General features: G+C 40.0%; 1 protein-coding gene across 4 annotated transcripts in view; it reads right to left on the bottom strand.

The window, feature by feature from the left end:
- Nucleotides 1–2,151: 2,151 nt before the first annotated feature.
- The window catches only part of kdm2bb (lysine (K)-specific demethylase 2Bb), a 68,488-nt gene continuing 48,872 nt past the window's right edge, over nt 2,152–21,767 (bottom strand). For 2 of the 4 annotated variants that reach the window (XM_072912082.1, XM_072912084.1), the window contains 7 exons: nt 21,650–21,737; nt 21,205–21,542; nt 15,085–15,950; nt 14,855–15,018; nt 14,597–14,758; nt 8,662–8,880; nt 2,152–3,171 (listed from right to left, as the gene is read on the bottom strand). In XM_072912082.1, coding sequence (XP_072768183.1) covers nt 2,975–3,171; nt 8,662–8,880; nt 14,597–14,758; nt 14,855–15,018; nt 15,085–15,950; nt 21,205–21,542; nt 21,650–21,737 — 2,034 coding nt within the window. In that variant the 3' untranslated portion in view covers nt 2,152–2,974. Of the gene's footprint in view, nt 3,185–8,661; nt 8,881–14,596; nt 14,759–14,854; nt 15,019–15,084; nt 15,951–21,204; nt 21,543–21,649; nt 21,738–21,767 lie in introns of all 4 variants that reach the window. The other 2 variants (XM_072912083.1, XM_061927501.2) reach the window with 2 other exon arrangements.

Consider the following 21,767-nt stretch of genomic DNA (forward strand, 5'->3'; position numbering starts at 1 on the left):
TATTTTCATAAAAACCTTATATAAGTGATCAATGTGGCCCTAATATTTTTAAATGAAATAAATGTGAATAATATAAAAATGGTGGACAATTTATCCTATAAGCCTTATTTCCCATAGGGCGTGATGGACGGTAAAGGACTGGAGGACAAAAAAAAGTGAAACTTTAGAACATAAGCTGTGATTTATGGTTATCGGTACAATATCAACTACTAAGCGTTGCTCCATATTTTGATTATATATTGATCATAAATCCATTTTTTGTATGAGTTGTACCCTTATTTTAAATTGTTGTAGCGTCTTTCATTTAGGAAGAGTCAAGTCAGAAAAGCACCAAGCAATAGCATCAGAGAACATTAGAGTTATGCAAAGAAAGCAACCTCATCCACTTTAACCATACAAATAATGTGTGTACCAAATGTAAGTGTATTATTGCATAGATAGCTTCTATTGTTCATGAAATAAATGTCTATTTTTCCATGCACTATAGCAGGGAGGTTTATCAACAAAATGTATAGCTGACTGGGTTTTTTCCCCCCCCTTCATTTCAACTAAGTCTGTTTTATTTCATTAAATTGTTCATTTGACTGCTGCAGTTTCACAATAAAAGATGTCATTCACGGGCAGCTACACTTTTAGCAAATCATGAGCACTCATAATCCTGGATCTTTATATTTTGGAATGTCGGGCCTTTTTATTTTGGTAAACAAAACAAAAAAAAAAGATTTAGTAGAGTCAATAAAATTCAGTACAACAAAAGTAATTCTCTTCTTTTTGTACAGTATTTCAAATGTGTACAGTAGACATGTGAGGTTTGGACAATACAAAATAAGAGTCTCATGTGGTGGTGTCAAAAATAGAACTATGAAATAATATTTAGATGGTTAGAAGATTGTGTACAAGTTGCACCTTTCAAACAGACACGTTCCATTAATTAACTGCAGAGAGGACCAGGCATCTTTGAGGGTTTAAATGCGTTCACAATAATAACATTGGAAATAACAAAAAAAAAACACGTAATTATAAAAAATAAACATACAAAAAAAGTGCATCAAACTGTCTCTTTTTGTCAATATTAGTCATTTCACTTTGAACTAAACTGACAAAACATTACACATATTTGCAGGTTCTTACAACGGCACAAAAAAAATTGAAATCAAAAACAAAAATACTCAATACATAATAGTAAAATTTAAAAAATAAAATAGAAAATTGTAAATATTAATAAAATAATATTCACTCATCCTAATTTAAAAAAAAAAAGTTTTGTTTCGCAGGTTCTTCCAGTGAAACAAGACAGAAAATATAATTGGTATTTAAATAATAAAAATATATTTAATGGTAAATATGGAAATAAAATTAAAAAAAAATAATAATTCAAAAATGAGCATACAAAAAGTGCATCAAACTGTCTATTTTTGTCAATTTTAGTCCTTTCACTTTGAACTAACTGACAAAAAATTACACACAAAATATTGAAATTAAAAACAAAAATACTCAAAACTTAGTAAAATTTCAAAAATAAAATACAAAATTGTTTGTGAATATTAAAAAAATATTCACTCATGCTAATTTAAAAAAAAGTTTTGTTTTGCAGGTTCTTTCAATGAAACAAGACGGAGAATATAATTGGTATTTAAATAAAAAAAACTATATTTAATGGTAAATATGGAAATCAAATTTAAAAAAATAATTCAAAAATGAGCATACAAAAAGTGCATCAAACGGTCTATTTTTGTCAATATTAGTCCTTTCACTTTGAACTCACTGACAAAAAATTACACACATTTGCAGGTTTTTACAACGGCACAAAAAAAATATTGAAATTAAAGACAAAAATACTCAAAACTTAATAGTAAAATTTCAAAAATAAAATACAAAATTGTTTGTGAATATTAAAAACATATTCACTCATTCTAATTTTTTTTAAAAAGTTTTGTTTTGCAGGTTCTTTCAGTGAAACAAGACGGAGAATATAATTGGTATTTAAATAAAACTATATTTAATGGTAAATATGGGAAAAAAATAAAACAATTCAAAAATGAGCATACAAAAAGTGCATCTTACAGTTTTTACCTTGTAGTTTGTGAATATTAATACAAATAAATCCCCTCATTGAGTTCACATTGAAAAATAATGTGTTTAATGTGATGCAAAAAAAGGCACAAGACAAAAATATAATTTTAATAAAAAAAACAACTTAAGAGTGGAGTTCCAATTGGAAAAATAAAAACACTAAATTAAAACAAACATTAAAAAAAAGTGCATCAGCCTGTTTTTAAGTCATAGTTTCTGCTTGTAGATATTAATAAAACAAATATACCCTGATTGAAGGAACTTTGGTGCAAAAAAAAAACATTTTTTGCAGGTTCTTCCAACGGCACAAGAAAGAAAATCTTTTTTTTATGCGCAAACTTCTGACAGCTTAGTGTTAAAAAGCTGCCTGCTAAGAAAACAACGGAGGTCATCTGACAAAGAACAAGATGGAGGAATGGCAATAAGGGGAAAAAATACATTTTAACACACGCAACAGCAGGACTAGAACTGTCAAATAGATGATCTTTGATGCATGTTTCTGCAGTGTGGCTCACTTCACATTTAACTTGACTAGCCCTGCTCTACATCAACACATCATTCATCAGTAAAGGTGCAAAGAAAGTACACAACAAGTCCCAAAAAAGCTACCAAAATGAACAAAATGACAAGATTGATTATCAATATTAGAATATCATAGAAAGGCTTTCTGATACAAAAATAGCACTCTTGCAATGCAACCGTTTGCATTAGAACAGAGAAATTAACACCGCCATGGTAGAAAATAGTCAATAAATACCTTTGAGTGCAAAAAAAGGAACAAAATAAAGTCTTCAGGGGAACATAAATGTTTTTTTTTTTTTTATACATTCTGGCTCAGTAGTTGTAGGAGGAACGTCCTGCGTCCTGCGTCCTGTGTCGCCCCCTGCTGGACGGCGGCGCTCTAGTCGGCGGGCAGAGGCTGGATCTTCTGCAGCAGTTTGTCGTCCAGCAGCTCAAACTGCACGCTGACCGACATCTCGGCCACGAAGCGCTCGCAGCCCTCCTTGCTCACCTGCTTGCAGAAGCGCAGGTCGATGTGGCGAATGTTGCCGCAGCGCTTGAAGTAGGTCAGCGCCTGGTCCGTCACCCTGTTGCACACTGACACACACACCTTTTCAGAACAACAACAGGGGTGGGTAGAGTAGCCAGAAATTGTACTCAAGTAAGAGTACTGTTACTTTAGAGATTTATTACTCAAGTAAAAGTAAGGAGTAGTCACCCAAATATTTACTTGAGTAAAAGTAAAAAGTATGTTGTGAAAAAACTACTCAAGTACTGAGTAACACATATCATATATATATATATATATATATATATATATATATATATATAAATATATATATATATATATATATATATATATACAGTATATCATTTATATGTATTTATTTTGCCGTTTTTGTTTACATGTTAAAGGTGTTTTAATGAATATACATGCATGTTTAACACATATAGATTCCTTTCTTTCATGTTGACAAGAATATAAGTTGGTGTATTACCTGATTCTGATGACTTGCATTGATTGTAATCAGACAGTAGTGATGATAACGTCCACGTTTTCAAATGCAGGAGAAAAAAAGTTCCTCCTTTCTGTCTAATACCACATAAAAGTGGTTGGTTTTTGGCATCTTATTTGTCCAGCTTCCATTTTCGTTTTCACACACTTTACAAGAAATACATTGGCGGCAAATTCCGTAGCTCGCTAGCTTGTTTGCGCTGGCTTTCGGAGACTCTTATTTTGAAAGCGCAGGCGCGATGGAGCGGCACTTTTATTGTGAAGACAGGAACTGTGCAGTCAGTCTTCAGGCTTGTGACGGGATGTACGTTTGAAATAAAAGTGTCTTTTTTCCTTCACACTTTTGATTGATTGATTGAAACTTTTATTAGTAGATTGCACAGTACAGTATATATTCCGTACAATTGACCACTAAATGGTAACACCCCAATAAGTTTTTCAACTTGTTTATGTCAGGTCATGTGACCGCCTGGCTCTGTTTGATTGGTCCAACGTCACCAGTGACTGCATCTGATTGGTGGAACGGAGTGAACGTCACCAGTGACTGTATTTGTTGAAAAGCAGGCACTATGAAGGTCTGTCTGACAGACCAAAACAAACAAAGCGTGCATTAACAGATCGATAAAAATTAGTAGCGAGTAGCGAGCTGAATGTAGATAAAAGTAGCGGAGTAAAAGTAGCGTTTCTTCTCTATAAATACACTCAAGTAAAAGTAAAAGTATGTTGCATTAAAACTACTCTTAGAAGTACAATTCATCCCAAAAGTTACTCAAGTAGATGTAACAGAGTAAATGTAGCGCGTTACTACCCACCTCTGAACAACAATAATAATAACGTCTCACCGTGCAAACCTGGGGGTTAAAAAACATCTCATTAAGATGAGCTTCTTCTTATTATTATTACCTTTTTTTTTTTTCACAATTAAAATAAACAAAAAACGGGAAAATTACGGGAATAAAAGATGTATTTTTGTCACCAAAAATGTGTTTTTTTAAATGTGTATGTACTAACCCCGTTTCCATATGAGTTGGGAAATTGTGTTAGATGTAAATATAAACGGAATACCAGTGTTGGGTTAGTTACTGAAAACCAGTAACTAGTTACAGTTACTAGTTACTTTATTTCAAAAGTAACTCAGTTACTAACTCAGTTACTTACACCAAAAAGTAATGCGTTACTGTGAAAAGTAACTATTTAGTTACTTCTTTTTTTCTTCTTTTTTTTTTTTTAAGCTCCCATTAATGCCCTTTTTGCCTTCATTTCAGTACTGTTATTGCACTGGAGAATAATACAATCTGTTGATCAACTTGACATGCATTTTTATTTCCCTTTTAACATAATTAATGAAAATCAGTGCAACATAAAAAAGCATTCCTCCTTTCTTTAAACTTGGACCAATGACCATGAATAAAAAAACAAGTTAAAGTGCAACATAAGAAGGCACATTAAGCCTGACATCTGGAGTGATGCTGCTGTCTTCCACACTTGGAGCCATGGATTGTACAATCCTTGTTTTCAGTGGCAGGATCATTGACACAGATGGTGAAGTTTCAGTGCTCAGTAGAGATGGAACACTTTTGAGGGGTTTAAGCACCTGGAGGACCTCATCTTCCACTCTCACATCATCATCAGACAGGGTGACATTTGTCTTCAGGGTGTTGTGGGTCAATGCAGAGTATATAGCTGCCTGCTGCTCCAACATATCATAAGTGGAGTTCCACCTCGTTGGGACATCATGTATGAGCAGGCAGCTTTAGCATTTCTTGCTTTGTCTTAAGCACATGAGCAGCTGTTGTGCTTGGGTGGAAGTAGGAAACCTTCCTGATCCTCCCAAAGAGGCGCTCCATCCTATTGACTGAGATGTGATGCCAAATTCACTACATGTGCAAAGCACCTATCTGTGGTCCCAGTCCTGCCTCATTCTCTGTAATTATTTGATTTTTGGCATTATCACGTGTGACTGAGATATCTTTATCTTCCAGTCCTCCACTGCTTGTGTCAGCACCTGCGCAAGGTGACTCTCGTAGAGGGGGCGTGTCTTCTCATCTCCCAGTCTGCTGTGATGAAGTGAGCGCTTATAGTTCCGCTGGACGTCCACCCGTCTGTCATGAGCGCAACAGATGATGCTCGGGATAGTTCATCCACAACTTTTTTCTTCTCCTGCTCATAAAGATCTGGCACAATCTTATTGCTGAAGTGGGTGCGCGACGGGATGTCGTAACGTGGTTCAAGCACGTTCAGCATGTGTTTAAAACCCTCGTTTTGCACAACCGAGTCTGCACTTATAAACACACCGATTCAATGGCGGGGGCGTTCAAGCTCCTCCGTTACTCCGCTCGCCATGACCACGCTGTGTGTGGACTGAACGTGACAACAACTTTTTTTGTTTGTTTCATATATCAAACCGCGGATCACTTATTGTGTGCCTCACCACACCCACACCCACACACACATAGACCGCGCCTCTTTTCTTCTCTCCAGCTTGTGACAGAGGAAGATTCAGAAGAACGACACCGCAGCGCTTCTGTTTCTAGCCGATACTACATCAAAAGTAACGTAAAATAACGCAGTAACGCATCATGTAGTAACGGTAACTAAATTACTGAATATAAAAAATAACGCGTTAGATTACTAGTTACCGCCGAAACTAACGGCGTTACAAAGTAACGCGTTAGTCCCAACACTGCGGAATACAATGATTTGCAAATCCTTTTCAACCCATATTCAGTTGAATATGATACAAAGACAACATATTTGATGTTCAAACTCATAAACTTTATTTATTTTTTGCAAATAATAATTAACTTAGAATTTCATGGCTGCAACACATGGCAAAGTAGTTGGGAAAGGGCATGGTCACCACTGTGTTACATCACCTTTTCTTTTAACAACACTCAGTAAACGATTGGGAACTGAGGAAACTAATTGCATTGTTTTATGTAGAGCTTCAGTCGTTCAACAGTCCGGGGGTCTCCGCTGTCGTATTTTACGCTTCATAATGCGCCACACATTTTCGATGGGAGACAGGTCTGGACTGCAGGCGGCGCCAGGAAAGTACCCGCACTCTTTTTTTACGAAACCATGCTGTTGTAACATGTGCTGAATGTGGCTTATAATAATAATAATAATAATAACTGGGATTTATATAGCGCTTTTCTAAGTACCCAAAGTCGCTTTACATGTAGAACCCATCAATCATTCACACCTGGTGGTGGTAAGCTACTTTCATAGCCACAGCTGCCCTGGGGTAGACTGACGGAAGCGTGGCTGCAATTTGCGCCAACGGCCCCTCCGACCACCACCATCATTCAATTCACCGGTGTGAGTGGCACCGGGGGCAAAGGGTGAAGTGTCCCGCCCAAGGACACAACGGCAGCGATTTTTGGATGGTAAGAGGCGGGGAGCGAACCTGCAACCCTCAGGTTTCTGGCACGGTTGCTCTACCCACTACGCCATGCCGCCGGCTTGGCATTGTCTTGCTGAAATAAGCAGGGGTGTCCATGAAAAAGACGGCGCTTAGATGGCAGCATATGTTGTTCCAAAACCTGTATGTACCTTTCAGCATTAATGGTGCCTTCACAGATGTGTAAGTTACCCATGTCTTGGGCACTAATACACCCCCCCATACCATCACAGATGCTGGCTTTTCAACTTTGCGTCAGTTTCCAAAACAATTTGAAATGCGGACTCGTCAGACCACAGAACACTTTTCCACTTTGCACGAGTCCATCTTAGATGAGCTCGGGCGCAGCGAAGCGTTTCTGGGTGTTGTTGATAAATGGCTTTCACTTTGCATAGTAGAGTTTTAACTTGCACTTACAGATGTAGCGACAAACTGTAGTTACTGACAATGGTTGTCTGAAGTGTTCCTGAGCCCATGTGGTGATATTCTTTACACACTGATGTGGCTTTTTGATGCAGTACCGCCTGAAGGATCGAATGTCCGTAATATCATCGCTTTCGTGCAGTGATTTCTCCAGATTCTCTGAACCCTTTGATGATATTACGGACCGCAGATGGTGAAATCCCTAAATTCCTTGCAATAGCTGGTTGAGAAAGGTTTTTCTTAAACTGTTCAACAATTTGCTCACGCATTTGTTGACAAATTGGTGACCCTCGCCCCATCCTTGTTTGTGAATGACTGAGCATTTCATGGAATCTACTTTTATACCCAATCATAGCACCCACCTGTTCCCAATTAGCCTGTTCACCTGTGGGATGTTCCAAATAAGTGTTTGATGAGCATTCCTCAACTTTATCAGTATTTATTGCCACCTTTCCCAACTTCTTTGTCACGTGTTGCTGGCATCAAATTCTAAAGTTAATGATTATTTGCAAAAAAAAAAAAATGTTGTATTAGTTTGAACATCAAATATGTTGTCTTTGTAGTGCATTCAACTGAATATGGCTTGAAAAGGATTTGCAAATCATTGTATTCCGTTTATATTTACATCTAACACCATTTCCCAACTCATATTGTATGTTAGATCCACTATGGACTGGACTCTCACTATTATGTTAGATCCACTATGGACTGGCCTCTCACTATTATGTTAGATCCACTATGGACTGGACTCTCACTCTATTATGCTAAATCCACTATGGACTGTACTCTCTCACTATTATGTTAGATCCACTATGGACTGGACTCTCACTATTATGTTAGATCCACTATGGACTGGACTCTCACTATTATGTTAGATCCACTATGGACTGGACTCTCACTATTATGTTAGATCCACTATGGACTGGCCTCTCACACTATTATGTTAGATCCACTATGGACTGGACTCTCACACTATTATGTTAGATCCACTATGGACTGGACTCTCACTATTATGTTAGATCCACTATGGACTGGACTCTCACTATAATGTTAGATCCACTATGGACTGGACTCTCACACTATTATGTTAGATCCACTCGACATCCATTGCACTAGTCCCCCAGGGGGGGTCCCCACATATGCGGTCCACCCCACACTCCTAAGGATGCACACTTCCAGTTGCTAGGGAACCAAGGGGCGTAGTGTGACCCAACACCTTCGTCCAAACCAAGTAGACGAAACCCACCTGATAGGTTGATGTCCGTCAGAGAGTCCCGGGTGGTTGTCCCGGCAGCGGTCAGGATGTTGACCGACTGGTCGGTGACGTGGTTGCAGTAGCTGAGGTCCAACTTGGAGAGCGAGGGCATGTGGCGGATGATGAGGCGCAGCGTGGCGTCCGTGATGTCCAAACCGGCCAGCCGGATGTCCTCCACGTGCCGCAGCTTGCTCCTGTTGTCTGACTGGCCTTTTGGAGGATGACGCAGATTAGACCACCACAATGTATTCCATGGGACATCCTTTAAAACTGAACTTTTTTGGGGGGGGTATTTTGCCACTTGGGAGTAGCCATGTGGCCCCCGATCTAAAATGAGTTTGACACCCCTGCTTTAACCCTTGTGCAACCCGAGGGCCCAAAAGGGGCATTACATGTGTTCCCTATGTGATATGATAGTTCAGTTTGAAGGTTAGAAATTTTGTTTTTTATTCAAGATTCAAGCTTCAAGAGGATTTATTGTCAATTCTTAACATGCACAAGACACATAAGAACTGAAAAATATATTTTCGGCACAGTCCCACTAAGAGCAGACATACGTTACAGGGAGACAAGACGAGACCGCCGACGGCGCAGCCATTTTTACGGCGCTCCTTAAAAAAAAGGTGAGAAAAAGGTGATGTTGGGAAAAGGGGAAGAGTAAAAAAATATCAGTCAAAGACTGGATCCACAAGAGGGGGTCCAGACTGAGTCAAAGGGAAAAAACCTAATTTGCAATGCAAACATAAACACGTTACATTTAGTCACAACAAACTCGTAACGTTGTTAGAATAGAATATAAACGTATACACACTTTTGCCTAAGACCTCTTTCAGTCCTCTCATTATAACGGCTGTTTTGTAATCCCGTGTGGAGGGGGGGGGGGCGTGGCCTGCGGACCTGCAGCGAAGCAGGGTGTGCCAGGACCGGCTTCGAGATCAGCGACAGGGAGCAGCCGGGAAGGAGAGAGGGGTTGATGGTGGAGCACGAGCACGAGCGAGAGCGAGACTGAAGAAAAGACAATTGCTGAAAAGCACAAAGACAATTTATCCAGTCTTTCCGGCGAGCGAGAGCCGTCAGGGGGTCATCCTCCAGCCATGGAAGACTTGCGCTTCCGGGTTCTGCGGACCACCAGTCATCGACATGCCAGGCTTTTCCAGTTTTACAACAATGTTTTATTTTGCAATAAATTGTATTTGTGCTTTTCAGCAATTGTCTTTTCGTCAGTCTCGCTCTCGCTCCACCATCAACCCCTCTCTCCTTCCCGGCTGCTCCCTGTCGCAGATTTCGACGCCGGTCCTGGCACACCCCGCTTCGCTGCAGGTCCGCAGGCCACGCCCCCCTCCACATCCCGCTATGCCTTTTCCAGTGAAACCAAACAACTCTCATTCCTACCCATTGAAAAAATGGGAAAATATTAACCACCACAATGTGCCAGAAAACCATGAGCTTCATTCACAGAGCTTTGATGAGCGTAAATGCAATGGAAATAATCTTGGACAGATATATTAATATTGCAGAGATATATATATATATATATAAGTATATATATATATATAATATACTTCAAACTCATACTCAACCAAGTTTCTCCCTCTTTCTGTTTATGTAGTGTTTACAGTGTTTATGTTGTGTACAAGGAGTATTTATAACATGTCGTGTAAAGGAAATGTCACATTTCTATGAAGATTGAGACCAGAGCCCCGATGTCTCCTGGTTTAACTACATCTTGTATTTGAGATTGTTCATAGGGCCTGTCGCTCAGGTCCTGGCAGCCTTAAGTACCTGGGTGGAATCAGATCCAGGATTGTATTTATTAGGGAAATGATAAAATATGTGTCCGGGACAGCGGACAGGCGTGTCGGACCGAGCCCCTTAACCAGGAAAAAAAAAAATGGAAAGAAGGTAAAACCTCTTACCTACTTCGATTTTAAACTTACACAAATTGTCTGACAAAGGCTGATTTTTTTTTCTAAGTACAAAATCGAAGTAGGAAAGGCGTTTAAAATTGTCAATTTATGAATTAATGTTTGTTTATTTTGTTGACCACTGACCAAAGAAATAATAATAAACAAAACTAAACTAAACTAAACTAAAAGTTCAGTAGGCATTGTATAAATGATCCTATTTTTGTCTACTTGTCTGCTGTGTCAAACTCAATCTTGCCACAAATGATTGACCTATTCAGTGCTGTAAACCTCAAATATTCCACTCTGCAACTTGTTTTGTTTTTTTTAGAAATGTTGCATATTTTGCATTTTCCATCCATCCGTTTTCTACCGCTTGCCCCTTTTGGGGTCGCGGGGGGTGCTGGAGCCTATCTCAGCTGCATTCGGGCGGAAGGCGGGGTACACCCTGGACAAGTCGCATTTTCCCATGGAAAAATAAAATTGACAAAAAGGCCATAAAACTAGAGATGTCCGATAATGTCTTTTTTGCCGATATCCGATATTCCGATATTGTCCAACTCTTAATTACCGATTCCGATATCAGCCGATACCGATATATACAGTCGTGGAATTAACACATTATTATGCCTAATTTTGTTGCGATGCCCCGCCGGATGCATTAAACAATGTAACAAGGTTTTCCAAAATAAATCAACTCAAGACATGGGAAAAAATGCCAACATGGCACTGCCATATTTATTACTGAAGTCACAAAGCGCATTATTTTTTTTAAACATGCCTCAAAACAGCAGCTTGGAATTTGGGACATGCTCTCCCTGAGAGAGCATGAGGAGGTAGAGGTGGGCGGGGTTTTATGTTATTTTTATTCCTTTTACTATTTATTCACCTTGTTATAACTTCTATTTAACTTATTTTATGTTTTTTATATTCCTTTTACTATTTATTCACCTTATTATAACTTCTATTTAACTTATTTCATGTTCTTTTTATTCCTTCTTTTACTATTTATTCACCTTATTATAACTTCTATTTACGTTATTTTATGTTCTTTTTATTCCTTCTTTTACTATTCATTCACCTTATTATAACTTCTATGGGGGTAGCGGGGGGAGTGGCCGTGCCAGCAATCGGAGGGTTGCTGGTTACTGGGGTTCAATCCCCACCTTCTACCATCCTAGTCACGTCCGTTGTGTCCTTGGGCAAGACACTTCACCCCTTGCTCCTGATGGCTGCTGGTTAGCGCCTTGCATGGCAGCTCCCGCCATCAGTGTGTGAATGGGTGAATGTGGAAATACTGTCAAAGCGCTTTGAGTACCTTGAAGGTAGAAAAGCGCTATACAAGTATAACCCATTTATCATTTATTTATCATTTATATTGTAGAATTAGTGCTGCAAGGGGTTCTGGGTATTTGTACTGTTGTGTTTATGTTGTGTTACGGTGCGGCTGTTCTCCCGAAATGTGTTTGTCATTCTTGTTTGGTGTGGGTTCACAGTGTGGCGCATATTTGTAACAGTGTTAAAGTTGTTTATACGGCCACCCTCAGTGTGACCTGTATGGCTGTTGACCAAGTATGCCTTGCATTCACTTGTGTGTGTGAAAAGCCGTAGATATTATGTGATTGGGCAGGCACGAAAAGGAAGTGCCTTTAAGATTTATTGGCGCTCTGTACTTCTCCCTACGTCCGTGTACACAGCGGCGTTTTAAAAAGTCATACATTTTACTTTTTGAAACCGATACCGATAATTTCCGATATTACATTTTAAAGCATTTATCGGCCGATAATATCTGACATCTCTACATAAAACATAAAAAAACAAAAACTTGTCGAAAAATAATTAAATAAATAAATAGATCTAAATTTCGAATGTTGAAACCCCGGAAGGGATAAGCGGTAGAAAATGGATGGATGGATGGAAAGTAAAAAAAAAATAAAAAAATTGTGGGCCCCTTTTGGATCCTAAGAGTAAGTGTGTGTAGTCAATTTGAAGCTTGCATAAAAGGTTACAAGGAATTGCCATCTGATGTTTATCAATGTCTGCGATGAGGTGGCGACTTGTCCAGGGTGTACCCCGCCTTCCACCCGAATGCAGCTGAGAGAGGCTCCAGCGACCCCCGTGACCCCGAAAGGGACAAGCGGTAGAAAATGGATGTATGGATGGATGTTTATCAGTGTTGGAGGCAGCTTTAAATGCCTACTGAAACCCACTACTACCGACCACGCAGTCTGATAGTTTATATATCAATGATGAAATCTTAACATTGCAACACATGCCAATAGCTTACTAAAGTGCAATTTTAAATTTCGCGCCGAAATATCCTGCTGAAAACGTCTCGGTATGATGACGTCAGCGCGTGACGTCACGGATTGTAGAGGACATTTTGGGACAGCATGGTGGCCAGCTATTAAGTCGTCTGTTTTCATCGCAAAATTCCACAGTATTCTGGACATCTGTGTTGGTGAATCTTTTGCAATTTCTTCAATGAACAATGGAGACAGCAAAGAAGAAAGCTGTAGGTGGGAAGCGGTGTATTGCGGCCGACCGCAGCAACACAAACACAGCCGGTGTTTCATTGTTTACATTCCCGGAAGATGACAGTCAAGCTCTACCATTGGCCTGTGGAGAACTGGGACAACAGAGACTCTTACCAGGAGGACTTTGAGTTGGATACGCAGACGCGGTACCGTGAGTAGGCATGCAGCTGCGGCTTCCAAACATTTGATCGCTTGCCCGTACGTGCGTGCCGCTATGTGCATGTCACGTACGTAACTTTGGGGACTTTGGGGAAATATATGTGCTGTATGAACTTTGGGGAGGTGAACGGTACTTTGGGCTGTGGGATTGAGTGTGTTGTGCAGGTGTTTGAGTTGTATTGGACGGGAGGGGGGAGGTGTTTGTTATGCGGGATTAATTTGTGGCATATTAAATATAAGCCTGGTTGTGTTGTGGCTAATAGAGTATATATATGTCTTGTGTTTATCTACTGTTTTAGTCATTCCCAGCTGAATATCAGGTCCCACCCGCCTCTCACAGCATCTTCCCTATCTGAACCCTCTAGTCCTTCACTCTCACTTTCCTCATCCACAAATCTTTCATCCTCGCTCAAATTAATGGGGAAATCGTCGCTTTCTCGGTCCGAATCGCTCTCGCTGCTGGTGGCCATGATTGTAAACAATGTGCGGATGTGAGGAGCTCCACAACCTGTGACGTCACGCTACTCGTCTGCTACTTCCGGAACAGGCAAGGCTTTTTTATCAGCGACCAAAAGTTGCAAACTTTATCGTCGATGTTCTCTACTAAATAATTTCAGCAAAAATATGGCAATATCGCGAAATGATCAAGTATGACACACAGTCATTTCACTTTGAACTAAAACTGACAAAACATTACACATATTTGCAGGTTCTTACAACGGCACAAAAAAAAAATTGAAATTAAAAACAAAAATACTCAACAATACTTAATAGTAAAATTTAAAAAATAAAATACAAAATTGTAAATATTAATAAAATAATATTCACTCATCCTAATTTAAAAAAAAAAAAAGTTTTGTTTCGCAGGTTCTTCCAGTGAAACAAGACAGAAAATATGATTGGTATTTAAATAATAAAAATATATTTAATGGTAAATATGGAAATAAAATTAAAAAAACAAATAATTCAAAAATGAGCATACAAAAAGTGCATAATTTTTTGTCAATATTAGTCCTTTCACTTTGAACTCACTGACAAAAAATTACACACATTTGCAGGTTTTTACAACGGCACAAAAATATTGAAATTAAAAACAAAAATACTCAAAACTTAAGGAGTAAAATTTCAAAAATAAAATACTAAATTATTTGTGAATATTAAAAAAATATTCACTCATCCTAATTTAAAAAAAAAAAGTTTTGTTTTGCAGGTTCTTTTAGTGAAACAAGACAGAGAATATAATTGGTAGAATGGGTCTGCTATCCCCGTTTAAATAAGAAAATCGCATTTCAATAGGCCTTTAATACCACACTAGCTGGCTCCTACCTGGCCTGTTGTCAGTCGGCGGTGACAGAATGTCCCTCATCTGGGCGTCTTTCAGTCCCTCCACCCACTGGACGTCAAGAATTCTCAGGAGAGGACAGCTGGAGGTGCAAAGAGCGGAGACAGCCACCCACGAGCAGCCGGACAACTGGAGCACTCGCAAACCTGCGGCGGAGAAGACGCACCGATGACCTCCTGGCTGATGTTTTACGTCCCGTGCACCGCTCTGCATTGTTTATAAAAAAAAGCGACAGCGTGTACCGGGGAGTCTGTTGATGAGCCAGCTGAGTTGCTTCTTGGAGATGTTGGTCCAGCTCAGGTCCAAAGCCACCGGCTGCCTTCGAATGATCCCGCTCAGCATGAGCGGCGTGATGGACTTGCAGCGGTTCAGGTTGATGTGCTTCCACAGCCTCTTGTCGCAGCACCTGGACACACAAAAAAAAGACCTTCAGCGGGCAGGGACCACCTCGTGCTCCCATGATGCAACTCACCATCTGTTCCAGGTCCTGCACACGCGCATGCACACGCAGAGGTCTCGGTGCTCCAGGTGGCCGAACACAAACATCCAGGTCTCGCGCTGCATCACGTGCTCCTCGCCGTCGCCCAGAGGCAGCCTGTCTGGGGGCGGGCTGATGGGAGGCGGGCGGATGACGTGGCGCTCCATTTGGACGCATTTGGGCGGGGAGCGGCAGGGGAGCGGACGCGGCGCCATCGGCGCGCCGCGGTTAGAGCTGAGCGGCGAGTGGCGGCGCGGCGTCCCGTTCTGCTCCCGCCCGCTGTTTCTCAGCCAGCCGCCGAGGTCGCCGCTGCCGTTGTTGAGCGGCCATCGTGGATTTGCCACCGCTACGTCGTTCTCGGGCTCCACCTTGACCGGCCTGTGGTTGTGATTGGACAGGAACTCCTCCGTCTTCTGTTCGGGTCTTCTGTTCTGGCCTTCCTTTGCTTTGTGCGCCCTCCGATTGGCCGGCTCATGATCGTCTGTCCTGTTGTTGACGCCGTCTTCTGCCTTGTCTCTGTTGGCGGGGCGTCTGCGTTGATGGCAAACTTTTACCTGAGCACTGACGTCACCCGGCTCGCCACTGGGTCCCGCTCCGTGGTCGCCCTCCTTGCCTGGCGACGTTCTCCTCAGGGGACTCCTCAGGACCTTGCCTTTGTCCTCTGTCCTGTCCACGTCATAATCTTCCTCCTCGTCTTCCTTTCGGCCGTCGTATTCCTTTTTCTCTTTGAAATGGAGCGCGTGTAAAGAGAACCGGTCTTCCTGGCGGGACTCCTGGATGTCTTCGTACTCGCCGAGGTCGTTCTCCGTCTTGATGTGTCTCAGCACCTTCGCCGTCAGAGGATCGTCCGGTTTGGAGAGCTTTTTTCGCACACAAAAGAAAGAAAATTGAGTAAATAGACCAGTGATTCTCAAACTGGGGTACGACCAAAAAATAACTTGATTCAAAACCTCTAAAGCATGGGTGTCAAACTCACAAATTTGGCCCGCCGTGTAGTTTCATTTGGCCCTTGAGGCAATATCAAATTAACATTAGAGCTGGCCCGCCGGTATTATACAGTGGCGGTGCCACCACATTCACCACCAGAGGTGGGTAGTAACGCGCTACATTTACTCCGTTACATGTACTTGAGTAACTTTTGGGATAAATTGTACTTCTAAGAGTAGTTTTAATGCAACATACTTTTACTTTTACTTAAGTATATTTATAGAGAAGAAACGCTACTTTTACTCCGCTACTTTTACTCCGCTACTTTTATCTACATTCAGCTCGCTACTCGCTACTAATTTTTATCGATCTGTTAATGCACGCTTTGTTTGTTTTGGTCTGTCAGACAGACCTTCATAGTGCCTGCGTTTCAACAAATACAGTCACTGGTGACGTTCACTCCGTTCCACCAATCAGATGCAGTCACTGGTGACGTTGGACCAATCAAACAGAGCCAGGGGTCACATGACCTGACTTAAACAAGTTGAAAAACTTATTGGGGTGTTACCATTTAGTGGTCAATTGTACGGAATATGTACTGTACTGTGCAATCTACTAATACAAGTTCCAATCAATCAATCAAAAGTGTGAAGGAAAAAAGACAATTTTTTATTTCGACCGTACACCCCGTCAAAAGCCTAAAGACTGACTGCACAGTTCCTGTCTTCACAATAAAAGTGCCGCTCCATCGCGCCTGCGCTTTCAAAATAAGAGTCTCCGAAAGCCTGCGCAAACAAGCTAGCAAGCTACGGAGTTTGCCGCCAATGTATTTCTTGTAAAGTGTATAAAAACGAATATGAAAGCTGGACATATAAGATGCCAAAAACCAACCACTTTCATGTGGTATTAGACTAAAAAGGAGTAACTTTTTTTCTCCTCCATTTGAAAACGTGGACGTTTGTCATCACTACTGTCTGATTACAATCAATGCAAGTCATCAGAATCAGGTAATACACCAACTTATATTCTTGTCTTCATGAAACAAAGGAATCTATATGTGTTAAACATGCATGTATATTCATTAAAACACTATTAACATGTAAACAAAAACGGCAAAACAAATAAATATAAATTATATACTGTATATATCAATGTATGTATATATATATATATATATATATATATATATATATATATATATATATATGTGTGTGTGTATATATATATATATATGTATATATGTGTGTGTGTGTGTGTATATATATATATATATATATATATATATATATATATATATATATATATATATATATATATATATATATATATATATATATATGTATGATATGTGTGTGTATGTTACTGATCAGTTACTCAATACTTGAGTAGTTTTTTACAACATACTTTTTACTTTTACTTAAGTAAATATTTGGGTGACTACTCCTTACTTTTACTTGAGTAATAAATCTCTAAAGTAACAGTACTCTTACTTGAGTACAATTTCTGGCTACTCTACCCACCTCTGTTCACCACTAATACTCATACTTGCCAACCCTCCCGATTTTCAGTGCCCCTCCCGATTTTCAGTGCCCCTCCCGAAAATCTCCCGGGGCAACCATTCTCCCGAATTTCTCCCGATTTCCACCCGGACAACAATATTGGGGGCGTGCCTTAAAGGCACTGCCTTTAGCGTCCTCCGTAACCTGTCGTCACGTCTGCTTTTCCTCCATACAAACAGCGTCCCGGCCCCTGTCACATGATATATGCGGCTTCTATACACACATAAGAGAATGCATGCATACTTGATCAACATCCATACAGGTCACACTGAGGGTGGCCGTATAAAGAACTTTAACACTGTTACAAATATGCGCCACACTGTGAACCCACACCAAACAAGAATGCCAAACACATTTCGGGAGAACATCCGCACCGTAACACAACATAAACACAACAGAACAAATACCCAGAACCCCTTGCAGCACTAACTCTTCCAGGACGCTACAATATACACCCCCCGCTACCACCAACCCCGCCCCCACCTGAGCCCCGACATTAATGAACTAGCATCCAAATAAAGATGGCAGGTATCTGGCTTGGGCACATCAGATTAGATCAGTGTGTCGCAAACTGAGGCCTGAATGGTTGATGTATTCATTATTTTATTTTCAAATGTATTAGCCTGTGGAAAAAGTTAATGTTGATATTTACCTCAGAAGGCTGCAAATAGAAAAGAGGCATTCCATTTTTTATTTAAATTGTATTTAATATACCGTTGATGTTTTTTCGTTTGTTTTTTGGAAGTTGATTTTGCACTACTATATATATTATATTATATAAGTATATACATATATATATATATATATATATATATATATATATATATATATATATATATATATATATATATATATATATATATATATTCAGTGTTAAAGCAAATCAGTGTAGCAAACTGAGCAATAATTAACGTTTTATTGATGCACTTTCTCTTGCTACTTCAAGGGTTGAATGTTTGATTCATTCATTATTGTTATTTTATTTTCAAATTTATTATTAGCCTGTGGAAAAAGTATATTTTGATATTTACCTCAGAAGGCTGCAAATAGAAAAGAGGCATTCAATTTCTATTTAAATTTTATTTGATATGCCATTGATATTTTTGAATGATTATTATTATTATTTGAAATTCGATTTTGCATGTCACTATAAAGTTATATAAGCCTTGCTTGTTCAATATTCAATGCAAAACTTGTTTGGGTCCCTATTAAAAGGTTAATTTGTTCAACCTTGGCCCGCGGCTTTGTTCAGTTTTAAATTTTGGCCCACTCTGTATTTGAGTTTGACACCCCTGCTTTAAAGGCTTAGTGGCCACATGCGTGGACAGCACCTTTTAGCTGTGTGTACACTACTGAATTGGGGTCTTATGGCCCTTATGTGGACACTTATACTGCCATCTGGTGGTGTCAGAAGAGTATAACATACAATGGAATTTGGGAAAAAAAAGTGTTTAAAAATATGAATTACCATGTCACTAAACATGAAGTACACGTTTGTGTACTTACAGACTAAGTACATCATATCAAAAGATGATTCTTAGTTTTTATTCTAAATAGGGTCCAATAAGCCCAAATAGCAAAGAGAAATAAAAAAAAGCATGGAAACAAAAAGCTTGGGCCTTAAGAGGTCCAAGCATGTAGAATGTAGTGTTTTATTTTCCTACATTCAAACTGTGTTACTGTTCAAAATGTGTGTCATGTTACAGTGGCCAAAATATTAAATATATTTCTTAAATATAACCTCTGCCTTGTTTTTAATGAATACTTAGGTCTACTACGCTACTGTATTTTAATGTTTGTCATTATGGTGGTACTTGATGAATACTTAGGTCTACTACGCTACAGTATTTTAATGTTTGTCATTATGGTGGTACTTGATGAATACTTAGGTCTACTACGCTACTGTATTTTAATGTTTGTCATTATGGTGGTACTTGGAGAGCCAAGTCTTTGCTAAGGCGATACTCATACAATTGAATGGCCATAAAATTAGGAACACCTGCATGATGAGATTCAATACAAGAGCTACAGCAAAATGTGTTAGTTTACAATTTTAGCACTCAAAAAAGTATTTTTTTTAAACATTTTTTTCACTGTTTAATGAGTTTCTCTGTGAATTATATATCAACATTGATTGATTGAATGATTGATTGAGAAGTTTATTGTAGAGATGTCCGATAATATCGGACTGCCGATAATATCAGCCGATAAATGCTTTAAAATGTAATATCGGAAATTATCGGTATCGGTTTCAAACTTATCGGTATCGGTTTCAAAAAGTAAAATGTATGACTTTTTAAAACGCCGCCGTGTACACGGACGTAGGGAGAAGTACAGAGCGCCAATAAACCTTAAAGGCACTGCGTTTGCGTGTCGGCCCAGTCACATAATATCTACGGCTTTTCCCACACACAAGTGAATGCAACGCATACTTGGTCAACAGCCATACAGGTCACACCGAGGGTGGCCGTATAAACAACATTAACACTGTTACAAATATGCGCCACACTGTGAACCCACACCAAACAAGAATGATTTCGGAAGAACATCCGCACCGTAACACAACATAAACACTACGGAACAAATACCCAGAACCCCTTGCAGCACTAACTCTTCCGGGACGCTACAATATACACCCCCTGCTACCCCCTAACACCACCCCCCCACCCCACCTCAACCTCCTCATGCTCTCTCAGGGAGAGCATGTCCCAAATTCCAAGCTGCTGTTTTGAGGCATGTTAAAAAAAAAAAGCACTTTGTGACATCAATAATAAATATGGCAGTGCCATGTTGGCATTTTTTTACCATAACTTGAGTTGATTTATTTTGGAAAACCTTGTTACATTGTTTAATGCATCCAGCGGGGCATCACAACAAAATGAGGCATAATAATGTGTTAATTCCACGACTGTATATATCGGTATCGGTTGATATCGGAATCGGTAATTAAGAGTTGGACAATATCGGAATATCGGATATCAGCAAAAAAGCCATTGTCGGACATCTCTACTTTCTATGGCTCGTATGGCTCCGGTGCCACTTTCTGTTTTCGCAATTTGTGATTGGATACTCACTTGGGACTCCCAAGTGAGTATCCAATCACAGCATAAGGTCAGCGAGAAGGCCTTACAGACAACAACTTGTGATCTGATTGGCTATTGCAATTGTCTATCAACTGTATGTTCCCGTTCACTTCGAGTGCACATACATTGTTGATTCTGAAGGCCCCGGGCAGATTTGGTACAGCATGGCAACATAAGCTAGCTGAATTCTGATTGGATACAAACTAAAACTAAAAACAACTGTACTGAAAAGAGCATAATATGACATGAAGAGAATATGAATACTTTTAGATATTTAGGGAAAGTAAATAAAAAATTACTTTTATCTTTAATTATGATTTCTGGTTACCGTATTTTTCGGACTATAAGTCGCAGTTTTTTTCATAGTTTGGCCGGGCTCCAGTGCGATTTATATATGTTTTTTTCCTTCTTTATTATGCATTTTCGGCAGGTGCGACTTATACTCCGGTGCGACTTATACTCCGAAAAATACGGTATGTTAGGCCAGCAGAGAAGGCCTGACGGCACACCACTGGGTGTACCTAATGTTGTGGCTAATAGGTTACCTTTCTTTTGACGTTGCCAGGTTCGTCGCTGGTGTCAAACAGTTTCTTCTTCTTCCGCAGCGGGTTGTCCTCCGGTCTCGGCGGCCGCGGCGAATCGTCTAGGGACAGCAGCGGGGGCCGCTTCTTCGTAATCTCCTCCTCTTTCCTCCTGGAAACGTCGTCTCTTTCGGCTTTCCTCTTGACGCCGGACGCGGCGGTCAGAGCGTGAATGGTCGCCGAGACCAGCAAAGGAGACTCGGGCTCCTCCTTGGCGTCCCGGTTCGGACGCGGTTCTTTCAGGAGCGAGCCCGGGAGGTTGGAGGCGTACTTAAACCCGGGGCCCCTTTTTTGCTTGGAGGCCAGAACATGAGAAAAACACAGAAGTGGACTTTATTTCTCTTGCCAGGAGACAACTGGACATACTTTAAACCAAAACATGAAGCATGCCAGTCCATGCAGATGCTTACTTTTCCAGTTTTGCCAGCATAGTTACACTTTGGACATTCCCAGCAGTTTGGCAGCTCATCGTTAACAACTCCGCTTGAATCTTTGACCTGTGCAAACAAATCATGTCAAGCAAGCAA

Source organism: Nerophis lumbriciformis, linkage group LG32 (assembly GCF_033978685.3).
Source record: "Nerophis lumbriciformis linkage group LG32, RoL_Nlum_v2.1, whole genome shotgun sequence".
Taxonomy (NCBI): Eukaryota; Metazoa; Chordata; class Actinopteri; order Syngnathiformes; family Syngnathidae; genus Nerophis; species Nerophis lumbriciformis.